General features: G+C 38.0%; 2 protein-coding genes across 8 annotated transcripts; both read right to left on the reverse strand.

Moving 5' to 3' along the window:
• Positions 1-783: 783 nt before the first annotated feature.
• On the reverse strand, positions 784-4,680 carry LOC116187955 (phosphatidate cytidylyltransferase, mitochondrial). 5 transcript variants are annotated; one of them, XM_031517011.1, is made up of 11 exons: positions 4,228-4,680; positions 3,343-3,495; positions 3,179-3,238; positions 3,006-3,068; positions 2,830-2,898; positions 2,585-2,677; positions 2,248-2,352; positions 2,093-2,170; positions 1,801-1,929; positions 1,399-1,504; positions 784-1,152 (listed from the first exon to the last, which is right to left on the reverse strand). In XM_031517011.1, exons 2-11 carry the CDS (start codon positions 3,448-3,450, stop codon positions 959-961), a joined length of 1,005 nt encoding a protein of 334 aa, XP_031372871.1. In that variant the 5' UTR covers positions 3,451-3,495; positions 4,228-4,680; the 3' UTR covers positions 784-958. The 5 variants fall into 5 exon arrangements, with proteins under 5 accessions (XP_031372871.1, XP_031372872.1, XP_031372870.1 ...); XM_031517012.1 differs by having other exon boundaries at positions 3,343-3,504; positions 4,276-4,679; XM_031517010.1 differs by having other exon boundaries at positions 3,343-3,504; positions 4,228-4,677.
• Positions 4,681-5,497: 817 nt separating this feature from the next.
• Positions 5,498-11,877, reverse strand: LOC116187953 (DEAD-box ATP-dependent RNA helicase 56-like). Of its 3 annotated transcripts, none has more exons than XM_031517008.1 (12): positions 11,720-11,876; positions 11,026-11,141; positions 9,700-9,800; positions 9,225-9,397; positions 8,876-9,107; positions 8,634-8,752; positions 7,949-8,002; positions 7,684-7,868; positions 7,412-7,556; positions 7,227-7,310; positions 6,557-6,620; positions 5,498-5,998 (listed from the first exon to the last, which is right to left on the reverse strand). In XM_031517008.1, the coding sequence occupies exons 2-12, from the start codon at positions 11,136-11,138 to the stop codon at positions 5,988-5,990; spliced, it is 1,281 nt and encodes a 426-aa protein (XP_031372868.1). In that variant the 5' UTR covers positions 11,139-11,141; positions 11,720-11,876; the 3' UTR covers positions 5,498-5,987. The 3 variants fall into 3 exon arrangements, with proteins under 3 accessions (XP_031372868.1, XP_031372867.1, XP_031372869.1); XM_031517007.1 differs by lacking the exon at positions 5,498-5,998 and adding an exon at positions 6,005-6,468 and having other exon boundaries at positions 11,720-11,877; XM_031517009.1 differs by lacking the exon at positions 5,498-5,998 and adding an exon at positions 6,005-6,468 and having other exon boundaries at positions 9,225-9,523; positions 11,720-11,862.
• Positions 11,878-15,411: the final 3,534 nt, after the last annotated feature.

Consider the following 15,411-nt stretch of genomic DNA (forward strand, 5'->3'; position numbering starts at 1 on the left):
GAAAAAGAAAATTCGAACGTACATCACCATCATACTTTTAACTTTTTTTATAATCGATATTCGTTCACTGAACCAATTGATATTTTCGCTCTAACCACGTCATTTACAACACTTCTTTTGGACCCCAAAATGCTTCACGAGGCTACAATTTGAAGCCACACGTAGCCCCCTGTAATCAAGACTTGTTTATGTTAAGATAGATCGGACCGGATTAAACAAGCATTGCTCAGATCCGATGTGGCCAAACATAGGACAAACTACACCCTGCATTGAAAGTGTTCGATTTCAGCTTCGCAAGGCCAGTCAAATTCAAGCTCTTAACTCTCTTTTTTTTCCCCTGTTGAATTGTGAGGCAGTACTAACTATTAACCGAAATGATACATTACCGTAACGCAAAAATTCAGGAGTGAATTTACAAAAAAAAAAAAAAATTATTTTGGCCATTACAAAAATAAGAGTTAGAGAAGCTCAATTTATCCATCAAATTAAATTCGGGATGCATGCATATCCGGAAAGGATCGGATGAGTGGATGCATGACTCTATTTTCTAACAGGATGCATGAACACGGGATGCATCATTCTGATTTCTGCGCGTCACTCCACTCCTATGCTCATTGCAAAGTTCTATATAATTTTGAACTTCAGGAAAAATATATATATTTATATTGCTGTGTCGGCTTCATGTATCTGCGTAATGTTAGATCTCGATGTGTCGAGAATGTGAGACAAAGATGGAAGGACCGAGTCGGGATCGATTGAATAAGTCGATGGACATGTAAACTCTGCAGTTGATGGGTGACTGGCATATTTTTATGGTTCACAAGAAACAAATTCCCTTTTAGGTCAAAATTGTTACTGCCAAATGATGAATGCAGGCGGTGTATGGTCGATCCGAATTTTACATCTCAAGTGGAGAAATTGTCTCCAAGGAAGAGCTTAGAGCGGGGCAGAAACGATATCATTGTCTCCAGGATTTCCAAGCCTTGGACATCTTTTTGGCAAGATACCGAGCAGCAGTGACGCCTCCGGAAGCAAGAAAACCCGAGACAGCCTGCCTCGCACTTGAGATCATCACAGTTCGTCGCAGGACCTTCTGCATGCATCTAGCAGCCTCTTCCCTTGACCCAATTGTAATTTCACGCACCACTTGACCTTCAAGGAAAATGTAAATGGAGCATCAATAAGGATCACGTGTTAATCCACGCCCTACACACTGCAGTTTAACGTTGTACCAAAATTGCTGTCACCCTTGGTCTCGTAATAGTTATGATGTCAAAGAGGGGGCAACTTAGAAGTATTATGATTTTGTTAATGACTAATGTTCATAAGTTCACTATAATATGCTATCCTCAAAAAAAAATAATAATAATAAATAAGAGGAGAACAGTCGCAGGTTACCAGATTCACCGAGAATTTTCTTCTCTCCGAGCTTCATCCCCATGTAACTCTTGATTGTTGAAGGAAGAGAGGAAACAAGAGCATTCGTCGCAGGTAAACCAAAATCCTGGAAAATAACGAAAAGAGATTCGTTGATGTAGTCAGTAAAAGGTTCATGGTGATAACTCATCTGATAAAACCAAAGAATTTCGAGGAAGATGCTATGAGAAAATTTCATGGGAATATGTTAATTTCCAATTGGTGTCATTTTCCCATTTTCTTTGGCACAAGGATTGCCACCTCCGAGTAAAATAGGCAATTATTTATGGAAACTGACGAAGCAGACAACAAATTCTGGAGAATATCATCTCTTTCTTTCGCTTTTATCGCAGAAGCAATTAAGAGCTCGGGAAGTGATCAAACCTGACATATATTTGCTTTAAGGCCATTGGATGATGAAAATCTGATTAAATCTTTATTTTCATATTCTTCCAGAAACGGCTTGTACATTGACTGGAAAAGATCAAATTGGCCTTGCACGATATTCCTAACCTGAGGCATGTCATGCAAACAATCAGAAAAGCCTCCTCAGTAAGTCGAGATATATGATAGCAAATAAAACTTGCATTGAAAATTCAATTCTCTGCTCGCATCTGATCCCAAATATTGTTGATGGTCATAAACCTACCAGTGCCAGAGCAAATGAAAGCTTTACCTTGTTTCTGTCCTCTGCAAACAGCATCCGTAGGTCACCCATGTATGAGAGGCTACATATTTTGGCAAACAGGTCTTCCTGTGTCAATATGAGATGGTAAATCAAACCTATTTTAGTTTGATTAAATAGTGGCGATTGGCGAATGAGAATCATACCTCAGAGAACTCTGGTGGCAAAAAGAGAAGAGCAGCTGAGACTGCAGCTCTCAAATTCACAGAGTTAGCATGTCCAATGTCCAAGTTATCAACCAGTATGTGAACCTGCTTGTCAAGCAAAACCAGTAATTGGAAAGGTGACCAATTAGTTAGAAATGACAAGAAAATTAAGTGAAAGAAGTGAATTAGATAATCAAAGGCATCCGTAAACTCTCGATCATCAATGTAACTTTCTTAAAAAATTATGGAAGAAGAGGACAATGCGGCCTGTATCTCACAAATGGGTCTAAAAACCATCAAGACAAAGTAAAATTCAGAAAGAAAACAAAAGACATACTGGTTTTTGCAATCGACCGCTCAGGTAAAATCTGTCCCAGTTAAGCACATCTTCAATCAAGTCGTGCATTTGGACAACCCCATACTTGAGCATCTAGTAAAAAATTCAGTCATATGTCAAGGATTGCACCGAACTTATTTGCTTGATGCACTTCTATAAAAAAATTATAGCTTCAACATTTATCATGTGCTAACTGCTAACAAGCTGCCCAAAGAACATACTTTTGAATCTTAATCAAGGCAAACCTTATCATTCCAAGTAACAAAGGGATTAAAGTGCACTCCTACACCGATGCCATCCGCAATTTCAGTAATCTGAAAATACAGAAAAGACATTACGTTGTTTCTTCACAAGACAGAGAGAATGAGAGACAGAGAGAGAGACAGAGAGAGAGACAGAGAGAGAGACAGAGGGAGAGAACCAATTTTGCCCCGCCAATGCGCGCAACCCATGAAGCATAGTGATCTTTGTTCAGTTTTAGATTCTAGGTCACCCAATGAAAGACAAGAAAAAGGAAGAAAAGGAAATCACAAATTTCAGATACTTCTGAATATTCAGGGAAGACAGTAAAAAACAACTGCATTTCAATTTTACCTGAGAATGCCATTGCAAGGGATCTGATACTCCTAAGATAAAATCTACCATGGAGGATGCCTGGAAGCAATGATCAACACTGGGAAAGATCAGCTCGAAACAAGTAATAAAGATCAAAACAAAGGAGAAACATTTTTAAAAGGGAACCCAAGATAGAGAACAACCTTATCCCGGTTTTTCGGATGGAGAGAAGACCCATAGACACAGCAAAACTCTACAGTAGGAATAACTTGCAGAAACTTCCCAAGTTCCCTTTTTTTCTCATCCTCCATTGATGGTTCTTTTAGCACTTAGAAGCAGACATAGAGAGAGACTACCTAAAAAGGCTAGAATCAATAACTCAGATTTAGCATTTGCATCAAGAGATATACATAGAATCTTCAACATGTGTAATGTAAGGAATGAAATTTCATTCTCCCATAACTATCTTTATGCGATAAATTTTGTTAAACCATTACCATGCGCTAGAAAGATCCCAAGTTTATTCAGGGAAATATGCTAGTAATGGTTATATAGTGATATCTAATAACATAAAATGGCATACAAAAGCCAAATACAAGTTCTTTGTGCATGCAGTTAAGTTATGTCGTACGGGTCCATGAATTAGAGTGAAACTAGACAAACTGAAACCTCGTATCCATCGAAGAATAAATCCATACGTATTTAGAAAATAATTACTGGGAAGTCAGAGCTTAAGTTGGCAGAAGGTCAAAAGCTTGGAGATGCAGGACGGAAATTGCTCGGATGTTTTTCTTGAGAAGGTTTCTTACACTCAATGTAGATACCACAAGGGCACGAACGGGAAATTTGAAAATCAAACGGTGGGAAAAATGGTAAAACTATGAAGCAATCAATTTTCCAAAGCTGAAATTAGAATGCAATTTGAATTCAAGCTGAAAAGCGCAAGCAGAGTGCACATAGCTCAGTGCAAAAAGGGAGAAATTTTAAGCCCTAACAACTGATAGATACTTGGAGCTGCATTCTTCACATCCGACAAGAATTAGAATCAAACCAACAGAAACAAAACAAAGAATCGAATCTGGACTCACTATTGGCAGCAGAGGCTCTGAGTTGCTCGAGAGCGGAGAGGCTCTGACCTGCTCGAGAGCAGAGAGGCTCGACGATTTCGCAGTGCAGCAGCTCGTGGTGGAGCAGGACACTAAAATTGCAAGCGGCGGCGGCAGGTCGTGGCTCGAGCACCAGCAGCTGGTCGTGGCTGGAGCAAAGCAGTTGGAACAGAGCAGCTGGTCGCGATGGACATATTACCCATTTTGTTTATGGAGGAGTTGAGCACAACTCCGCTCCACTCTCATATTTTATTTTTCTTCAAAAAGGACCCCAGCTTTATTTTCTTTCAAAAATTGCCCCCAAACCTCTCCCCAGCAAATCCTCTCTTTGGCTAGTCTTCTTCCCAAAGTTCTCATCCTTACATCTCAGCTTGAAGGCCTTTTCAAATCTATCGATGAGTTGGGTCCTGGATTTTTGCATATTGAAGGCTCTATGCCCTCTTATCATCAAAGAACTGTAACAAATTTTTATTTATTTTATTTTTATTTTTATAATTTTTAGGCAAAGAGACTGCGATTCAAAGCACGAGAGTTTAGATCGAAGCAACAAAGCTTCGATTGAACCCTTGCTGCTGCGATTCAAGGCATAGAGGGCTTCGATCGACGCCATTTGTGCCTCGAATGCAGCAACAAGGGTTCGATTGAAACCCTTTAAGCCTCGAATCAAAGCAGCAAGGCTCCCATCGAACCCCTTATGCTTCGATTCAAGGCAAAGTGGGCTTCGATCGAACTCCAGTTCTTCGTCACTGAGGGGAGGGAGGGAAAGAAGAAGAATAATAAAGAAGAAGGGACGGGCTGGCGGTGGAAGCGGGCTGGATTTGGCACAACGGAGACGGGCAGTGGAGACGAGCAGCCGGAGGTGGTTGTCGGGGAGGCGCTGGACACGCAGTTATGGAGAGAGAGCTCGTCGAACAGAGATGAAGATTCAAACGTGCTGTTTCATCAATAATCAAATGCAGTCCGTCACGAGCTAACAAAAAAAATGAATCCTGAGATAATCCATTGGTTATTACAGACCATCAGATTGGACAAACCAGCACGAACAGATAATCAGACACGACACCGAGCTGAGCCTAGCAGATTCACAGCAGCCGTTTCGTCTAATTACATTTTGGTCAACCTAATGGATGATTCTTGAATTTATCGAGCTGAATTGACAGCTCAACCGCAAAAACCTTTTATTTCCATTTTTTCCATTCAATTTGAGACAACATCAACAACCACAACGACAATATTATAACACAAAAATTCAGGAGTAAATTTCCTCAAAATAAGAGTTAGAAGCTCAATTTATCTCATTCTAAAACAAAGCCGGGTCAAAATCTAAAATTCCTGAAGTTGGAAAACCAGTTTCCAGTTTAAGATATGTTTTCTATGCAAATACCTCCAGACAATGATCCACTTATCCTATCCAAACGAAACATTAAATGGAAACATAGAAGACACCATCTAGGTCCATGAACCGTTTTGCTTCCTAGCATAATGAAACAGATTTAGACAGTATTAGATGTAAAAATCATATTAATACAAGTCTAACGGGCAGAGCCTCTCCTAGCAATCTCACTACGGACCCGCTCCGAGTCTTCAGAAACTACAAGGGTGACAGCTAGAGCGCATAAAAAGCTTGTTCCCGGAAATGCCACAATGTCTTTCCGTATTCATTTCAATAATCACTATCCCGAGCTAAACGGGCAGCATCTGCTCTCCTCTCCATGATATCCATGCAATGCACCAACTATCTTCTACGAAGGCACTGCAGATGGGCATCAAAGAACATGTGAGCAACTAATCTGCAAAATTAGAGTTAAAAAGAAGAAAAAAAATGCAGTCTTTGAGGAAAGCCCCAGAACTGCGGTTTGCCGTTGAATTTTGCACCCAACAGATACCAATGGTTTCAGACGTTTAGGAACAGTAGCAACAATTTCACGGGGTAAACGTACCATTGTAGTCCAATAAAGATTAATCAGATATGCGACCTTGACAACCAAGAAGTCAATCCTTTTTCCTGCGTTTAAATACTCAACCACCCCTAACACATCTACATGCCTATAGTCAAAAAGCCATCTTCTAGCATTCCGCGAAATCTTAAAAATTGAATAGCAGAAGACCAGCATATTTGATATGAATGAATGCACCACTGGACGTTGAGGTTTTTGGCTAAAATTCTTACTCAAAGCATGTCCATCCTCTCCACTAGGAAGGTGATTTTCCAGGTAAAAGCGACTGAGAAGGTTAGAAACATCGATATGAAAGGACACAAGCCACTGAACCAACCGACCGAATATGAGAAAATAGGGATCTCGGAACATACTGTAAGTGGAAGTATCGATCTGCTCAGGTAGCTCTTTAATATCCACTTCGAACCTTGCTTGGACCTGAAACATTGCAACAAGAATTAACATGCACGGACGCAAGGGTGTGCACGGATACCGGATATACCCGGAACCGGTCAGAACCTAACAGGTAGGGTCCAAGTAGCTCATATTGAAAATTGAGTAGGGTCTGTATATTAAAATAAGGAATCGGTTACCGGTTCCGGTTCTTGCATATAAGATACTCAGAACTGGACCGGAACCGATACCCGAACCCGGATAATAATTTCCCCATTATATATATATATTGTTATATTCAAATATTCTTATATTTAAAAAATAGTCACTAATTTTTATAAAAATATATATATATAAATCTATGTCGACATTCTATTTTGCATGATTATTGATTATGGATGAAACATTTTCGGTTTTATTTAGCAAGACAAAAAAAAATTTCAGGTTCCAACAAAGTACTCGGAACTTGTGACATAATACAGGTTCCAGGTAGATTCCGATTCCAAGACTCAACAAGGAAGGTTCCGGTTCCAAAATCTTGGAACTCGTCCCTTATAGGGTAGGGTCCGGGTATCGTGAAAAAGACATTACCTGGACCCGTTCTGTATAACAATTAATTAGAAAAGACGGGCAAACAGCGCAAATTCTAACCTGATTGAGGATGTCAGAATCGGAAGCAGATGACACAAAGGTAATCGCAAGCCCCTTAGTGCCAAACCTTCCAGCTCTACCAACCTGTCAAGAATATGACATAGAGATTAAAGACAATTTAGACGGACTGAAGAAATCGACTCTTATCATAACGGATCGTAGATAGTTATAAAGTTGCTGCCAACCCTGTGAAGATAGGTATCGGCAGAATCAGGCATGTCATAGTTGATCACTATGTTAACACGCTCAATGTCGATGCCCCGACCAACCAGATCTGTTGCTACAAGAATCCTCTTGTGCCCTTCCTTGAAACCCTTGTAACGCGTAAGCCTGTAAAAATTGATGAACTCGATAAATTTTATAGAAGTGTAAGGGCAACAAGCACTTGTAAGAGAAAGAAAGCCTGAAATGGGTCAGAAGACATTGCGCAGAATCAACAAGGAAGAAGTCAAGAAACCTTTCTTCTTGGGACATCCCAGAATGTATGCATATAGAGGGGAAGTTGCAATCCACCAGTAACTTGTTCAGCTCAGCTGCTCTGCTCACACTCTTTACAAAAATGACGACTTGATTGAAATCCAAAGCATCTAGAAGGTCATTTAGCTTGCGATTTTTCTCCCCCTCACTCAATTTGATATAATGCTGCCATTCAATCGAATTTTCAGTGTGAAAAACATGAAACTCCATTGTACATAAACATGCCTAAATGCCAAAAAGCTTACCTGTACAAGACCATGCAGAGTCAACTTAGCCTCATCCACATATATTTCCATGGGCTGAAATGAAGAAATGTCACAAGAAATTCAATTAGGCGACCTCTTCAACCGAGAAGAATCCTCTAAGAAATGAATAATGGATGGACTCCCGGCCATCCGTGAACTCTGGTCCCTTTGATCTGTCTCATCGCTGAGAAAATGTTGCAGAAGCAAGAGCCAATGCCGTACAAGGAACACTCAAAGACATTTGAAAACCACAGCCACCAAAGCCCCTCCCCCAAACCCCATGAACATCCCAACCCCCAAAAACCCAACTCAGTCAACAAAAAGCAAACTAGACAATGAGAAGATGAGATATTCCCAACTACTTTTACAACAAAGGGATATCAAAAGGATTAATACAACCAGGGACCCTCTAATATATAAGAAAACACTTTGAAGCCGAAGCCAAACCCATAATCCTTTAGTTCATACTCAATCCACCATCCATGTTGAATATCATGCCCCCGAGTTTGCCCTACAAGTCTGCACTTACTGAAAACCGTCTGATAAAGCATTTCTTGGTATGATTTTCATACGGCTTGCAAAGAGTGATGAGGCACTAGGTGCTACAGACCTAATCAAGCCAACGAGAAAGCTCGCATGTAAAGGAAGGCGTCAAATTCAAGTAGGATAGGTCATGGGACATTACATCCTGCATAAACTTTTTGCAAACAGGGCGGATCTCTTTGCTGAGTGTTGCAGAAAACATCATGACCTGCTTGTCATGTGGAGTCATTTTGAATATCTCCTGCACATCTCTCCTCATATCTGCATAGTGTAAAGTGATGAGAGAATGTTTGGGCAGAACCATTAGCATGACTAGATACACAAACTCAAATTGTAAAAAAAGGTATGCCGGTAGGGATAAAGCATCTACGGTAGTGAACATACCAAGAGATTCTAGCATTTTGTCGCACTCATCAAGGATGAAATGCCTCACATTCTTTAGGGAAAGGTCCTTGTCCCTTGCCAGAGCAAGAATTCTTCCAGGGGTTCCAACAACAATATGAGGGCATTCATTTTTCAACAAGTCCTTGTGAATTTTGATATTAACACCACCATAGAAGACCGCAACCTTGATGTCAGGCAAGTATGTGCTGAATCTCTCAAACTCGTGGCAGATCTTCAACATGTGAAATGGAACAATCAATTAGAAAAGATTGGACCAAGAAATAAAATAATATAAAAGAAACATGGACGGTAGCAGCTCAATGAAGAGTGTTAGGGATCATAAAGACACCTGATAAGCTAGCTCCCTTGTATGGCACAGCACAAGCGCCGCAACTTGCCCTGCGACAGGCTCAATTTGCTGCAGAGAGGAGAGTACGAAAACAGCGGTTTTACCCATCCCTGACTTCGCTTGACAAATGACATCCATTCCAAGTATAGCTTGTGGGATGCATTCATGTTGCACTGGTTAATCAAAGAAAATGGACCGGGGGGACCGTCTGGTAAGTAAAATACAACTCCTCGATCCTTTCAAGTGAAAGGTTTACCAAACCAAATTGTTTCTCCGGTAAAAGTGATTTAACGTATTACCTGAAAAGTTAGAGAGCAAAAATTAGACAGAGCAATCATAATGGATTAAAAAAAACATGTATGAATATACTATTCTCCTGGTCTGGGAGTAACACAATCATCTTTGGAAGGCAAGACATTGAAGCTAATTTCCAGATAAACCAATCAAAATAGCCTACTGGAAATCAAATATTTGCCTTCAGAAGGGTGCTCAAAACCCGAGTCCACAATAGCACGAAGCAGCTCTGGCTTTAAAAGGAAGTCTCTGAATCCGGAACTGTGGATCCCAACATAGCCCCTATAGAGACACAAGGAAAATGGGCGATGTCAGATATCCATGAGTAGTTTCACTAACTCCATATAACAGAAAAAAGAAAATTGAAGCTCATAATAGCTAGCCTTCACATCACGGTTAATGCTTAATAAAATTTTCTAAAAGAAAATTATCTTGCTAGCAGATAAGACATTTCAGTGCTGTCAAAAGGGCGCGCCTGGTCGCCTAGGCACACCAGGCACAGCACGAAATGGCCATAGCGCCTTGGCCATGCCAAGGCTCAGCGCCTTCACTCAGGTGCAGCAAAGGCACGCGCTTTTGTTTTTTTTTCCCATGAGGCACCCAGTGTGCGCTTTTTGCGCCTTACTGAAATCTAGGGCAGAATTGGAAAAGAAAAAAAAAAGTTCTCTAGGGCTCGTCTCTCTCCTCCGTCATTCTCCCTCACTGGGTTCTTCACATCAGCAACAAACAACAGCTCCTTTGGTCGGGATTCTCGGGAATTTGTTCATCCATCTTGTATAAGCTCTCGAATCCTCCTCCTCTGCTATTACTGTTATTCTCTTCTTCCTCTGTACTGCTGCTGCCCTGCTGCTAAGGTCCTCCTTGTCTTCTTATTCTTATGTTATGTTCTGTGTTTTTGTTTTGTTCTTCACCTCTGCTGTTCTTCTCTTCTTTTTCTGCTGCTGCCCCGCTGCTACTGTTCTTCTCGGTTTTTTTGCTGCTGTTTTTTCTTCTCCTATTGTTTTCTGGTCTTAGTTTGTTTAATTTTCTATTGGAATTGATCTTCTTAATGTTATATTGCATGGTTTATTGTTTTAGATTTAGTTCAGTTAGGCGCGCGCTTTTTCATGCGCCTTGCGCTTAAGGCGATAGAAACCTTTTGCACCTTGAGTACGCATGACGCTTTTGACAACCTTGAGACATTTATAGCACAACAAAACGATCAGACTTAATCCGGAAAGGCCTTGACTAGGATCCTGAGATATAATTGAGGCTCTCCCATAGTATAGTTATAAAGATTAAACATGACAAGAAGGAGATAATCCCATGTTGACTAAATTGAATCCCAAGCCTCCCAAATCTCACTAACAATAATTCAGAATTGTCGAGTTCCAAAACTCAAAGCAGGTTGACATGCAACATCAATTATGCATTGCTGCCATCTTTCTCTAAGTTTCGTATGAATTATCACCAAGATCACTAGCCGCAGAATATTGAACACGCAATTTAACAGGTATATAGCACATACTTTTTGGCACCCTCGCCATTGACCTTAGCAGCGGAGTCAGGAGCTTTCTCTTCCTCTTCTTCGTAGTCAAGAAGCTCTTCCTCGTAAGCATCATTGTCTTTTGTCTCTCCCATATTCTGCAGTCGAAGACACAAATTTAGAAACCAGAACTCCAATGGTACATAACAGAGATTCAGCTCATAACTGATACAACAGCAGGAGATTGAAGCAGACCATTAAGCAAATCAGGCTATCTCACAATTTCAAGGTAGCTCAAAAATAATTAAAAAGGGGGGGAAAAAGATGAATTTTCATGTATGACCAACAACTACTTCTTGGTCCTCGGTTAAAAAGAAAAGGAAAACACAAACTTTCATCAAGCAAATTCATGGGTTACAGAATTAGGGCTTCCCACTTCGTTGTCCAGCAAATTCCCGTTGAATCTTAAAGAAAATTCGAAGTTCATGGATAGTCAACTAGATTAACTGACTCCAACTTAAGAATTGATGAAAAACGACGAAAGCATACCAAAAGCCGAAATTCAAGTCTTTATATACCAGAGTAAACGGCCCAGGAAACACGCATCCAAAGCAAACAAAGATTTCAGGCACTCTCAGCTATGGAAGAGGAGCAACTGTCCTCAGCAAGAAACACAGACCTAGGGTTTACCAGCGAGGACCGTCACAGAGAGAGAGAGAGACACACACACACACACCTGTGAGCCTGTGACGAGCAGCGAAGAACGTAGCAAGAGTTTCAGCCTGCAAACGAAACCGGAGACGGGAGGAGATTGGCGTGTGAAGGAGAAGAACGGAGCTGTCTAGGTCTAGGGTTCTTCCCACCTTCTCGAGTCGACCTGCTCGTAAAGAGGAAGGAGGGATTGTATTTGCGGAAACTGGGCCTCCGAAACAGACCTAGAAACAAAACCAGGCCCATAACAGGCCCAAGCCCAGCCCCAATTTTGACGTTTGATGGGGACATCGAGTCCTCGATAATACACTAGAACTGTTATTGAACGCTATGCATTGCGCGGATTTTGTAAAGACAGTCTTAGTATGAGAATTTAGCTATTAAGATAATAATTGCTATTAATTTATAGATTATCTTAATGTATAGAAAAATTATTTTTTATATTATGCAAACTTTAATAAAGTAAATTTCATACTTTCGCTAGACAATATTAATTTAATAACTCATAAATAAATAATTCATGTAAAGTAATTCTTATAAGTAATCTCAATTATGAACCATTCTATAAGAAAATAATTATAAAATCCTAAGAAATCAAAATTCCTAATTTAGTTAATAAAAGAGTAATAATAATAAATTTTATAAAATTTTGGATTTAAAGTCAACTATTCGCTGGTATGTTAGTCTCACTCACACTCTATATATTAAGTTTTGTGAATTTGAATAGTGTTGATAGAATCGGCCAATCACTTTGATGAGAGATTTACTTAGTTATACTTTTATACAACTACCAATAATTATTAAAACTAATTAAATAAAGTTCAACGTAATTTTAGATAATTCTTATTAATTATGTAAATCATGAAAATTTTATTCATTGAAAATAAGTGATTACAATCCTTCTCTAGTATTTCTTTGAAGACATTCTCTTTAATTATAATATAATAATTATTATTATCTAATTTATATATAGCATAAAAATTTTGTTCCGGCATTTACTATTCTAACCCTATGTATGAGGACGTAAATAATTCTTTATATTTTTATATAGAGCCATTTTAAACATATTGATGTAGACATTTTCTATGGTTTAAAAGTGTGAATAGTCCTTTTTAAATCTGTTAAAACATATGATTTAAATTGAAAAAATAAAATAGTGGTAAACAAGTTGAAATAATAAAATGATAAAAGTTAATGAAAAATAAAAACAGACAATCATGTGCAACGAGAGAGAGAGGAAGCAATAGAGAGAAAATCGTATGAAGTTGTTAACTATCAACTCCTTCCTAATTTGATAGCTCTTAACTAACCAAGTTATTTTATTATGGGCAACATTGAAAAGGAAAAATTACACCAAACGTTTCTTTCTCCAATTTGTAATTTTGTTATGTTTTTAAATCTTACTTGGGTGCTCTCACGCAATGCTGCGGGTTGGAAAATGTTTTCACCAATCTTTAAGTTTATCATATTAGTTTATGTGATAATTAACAAAAAATAAAATTGAAACAAGCGATAGAACCGCTTATGTGTATGAATTATGACCTCTTGAATGTTAGTAAATGATCCAAATTTTCTAACAAGTTATACTAATTAATATGTAATACACTATTAAACTTATATTTTAACTGCCAATTTTAGTTTAAATTTTCAATATTTATAATTAGAAAAATATTAGTGGCCCCACTAATTTGAAGTAATGTACTTTACTTTAAAGTATAAAGTTTGAAATTCGTTAAAAGTATTACATATTCACGACCAAATCATGGGCTATTACTATACTTTTGCGTTTCACTAGAAAAAGAATTGGATATTTCCAATTATTAAATTTTATGCTAAAATGAAGAAATTAAAAACAGTGATGGATGCGGGCTTGATCACAATATAATAGAATTTAAATGGCCAGCTAATGTGACGTGACAAACTTTACATGAAGTGTAGGTTCGAAATTCATTAAAAGCATCACATAGTCACGACACAAACTTCACTCGAAGTGTATGCTCGAAATTCATTGGATAGTATTGTATCTTATGTTTAATCAGAAAATCTTGGACTTAACCGTAGAAATGAAAAAAAAAAGTGTTGATATGAATTAATTTTTTCCCTAAAATGCTGATGTATGCACGCTTGAACAAATAATATAATAGACTTTTAATAGCTAATTAGTGTATGTTCGAATATTTTGGTTTTAGCCACTTTCTTTCTTCTTATATTTCAACTAAATAATTGGTTAAGATACCTAGCCACCTTACAACCTGTTAAAAGATCTTATGATTTATGTTTGCATTTGAGCTGACTAGCGGAGATGTGATTAAAAAGCAAGCCTATGATAATGTATATTCATGAAATTGGAATTGAGTGAAATTACATAACCTATACACATGAGAGTTGAGTGCACACTCATTGACTTGTCATGATCTTTTATGTTGATATGTTAGGCTTTTCATTAAGATATCATGCAAAATTCATTTTCTTGGAAAGCTTGATTTATTTCTTACTTTTAATATGTAAGATTTATATGTAAACTTTTTACAAAGGATAGTAATACATTATTTCTTAACTATGAGTTAGGTAAAGAAGAAATGAGACCAGAGGGTCAAGTGCAATCACTCCTAAGAACTTTAAGGGGATCATTTACTTTGATGGAATTGGGACTTACTAGAGGAAGTGGTTTTTGTTTGCTTTTGCTATTTTATTTGCTCGAGGACTAGCAAATCCTGTTTAGGGGTGTGACAGCTCTATGAAATAGAGTTATTTGGCATTTTTTATGGGTATAATCGGAGCTAGTATATCGAGATTAGTTTAGTTTGAGTAGATTTTTAGTTTATTTTTTATTCATTTGCATTATTAAAGGTCTATGAGCTTTTATTAGTTTTTTGTTTGTTTTTAGAGGATTTCCAAATTTAGTTCATTAATTGATCTTTTACAGCCTCTAAATTATCAATATTTTTGCACAGGCTTAACTTGAGTTTTTGGTGCAAATTGTATATGGATAGAAAGCTTATCGAGTTAGAAACGCAGCGGTTCAAACGATTCGTCAATCGAAACTTGAAAGAAGAAGATATGACAACTTGAAGTTCGGTGTGCGGAACTGTTTTACTTAATTGATAGCGCCCAGGCCGCGAATTCGAAGGCCTAGGCCGTGTCTAGTTCGCCCACTCGCCCAATATTCGATTTTTCTGATATTTTCTGAGAGTTTGAAGCGTATTGAGAAAAGAAAATAAAGAGGAAGATATCCTGATTTGTTTGAGATTATATTCTTGGGTTTCATATAGATATCCATTAATGCATAAAATAGGAAATTGAGTTTTGATTTCGAGGGAAATTAGATATAATGAGATATAAATAGGATTTAATATTTTTCTCCAATAAAAGTAAGAGTAGCCGTGAGAGTACAGTGTGGACGACAATAGGAGGCAAAGTTCAACTTGAGGAAGAGGTCGGAGGCTTGGAATTGAAGCCAACGTCTTTACTTATTTCTTTTAAATATTTGTTGATTTCTTCTTAAATTTAATGTCTGTTGAATTCTTTCATGTGCTCTTTTATTCTTATGGGCTAATTCCATATGCTAAGATTACGATTGAATCCACGCGCAGTTAATTTATTTATTTTCTCTTGATCTAATTAGTTTTTTATCTTATTCTATTTATTTTATATCGTGCTTAATACTTGCAATTGTTTGATCAACAATTATTATAATTTGTTAATCTAGATGAACTT

This window comes from Punica granatum, chromosome 8, assembly GCF_007655135.1.
Source record: "Punica granatum isolate Tunisia-2019 chromosome 8, ASM765513v2, whole genome shotgun sequence".
NCBI lineage: Eukaryota > Viridiplantae > Streptophyta > Magnoliopsida > Myrtales > Lythraceae > Punica > Punica granatum.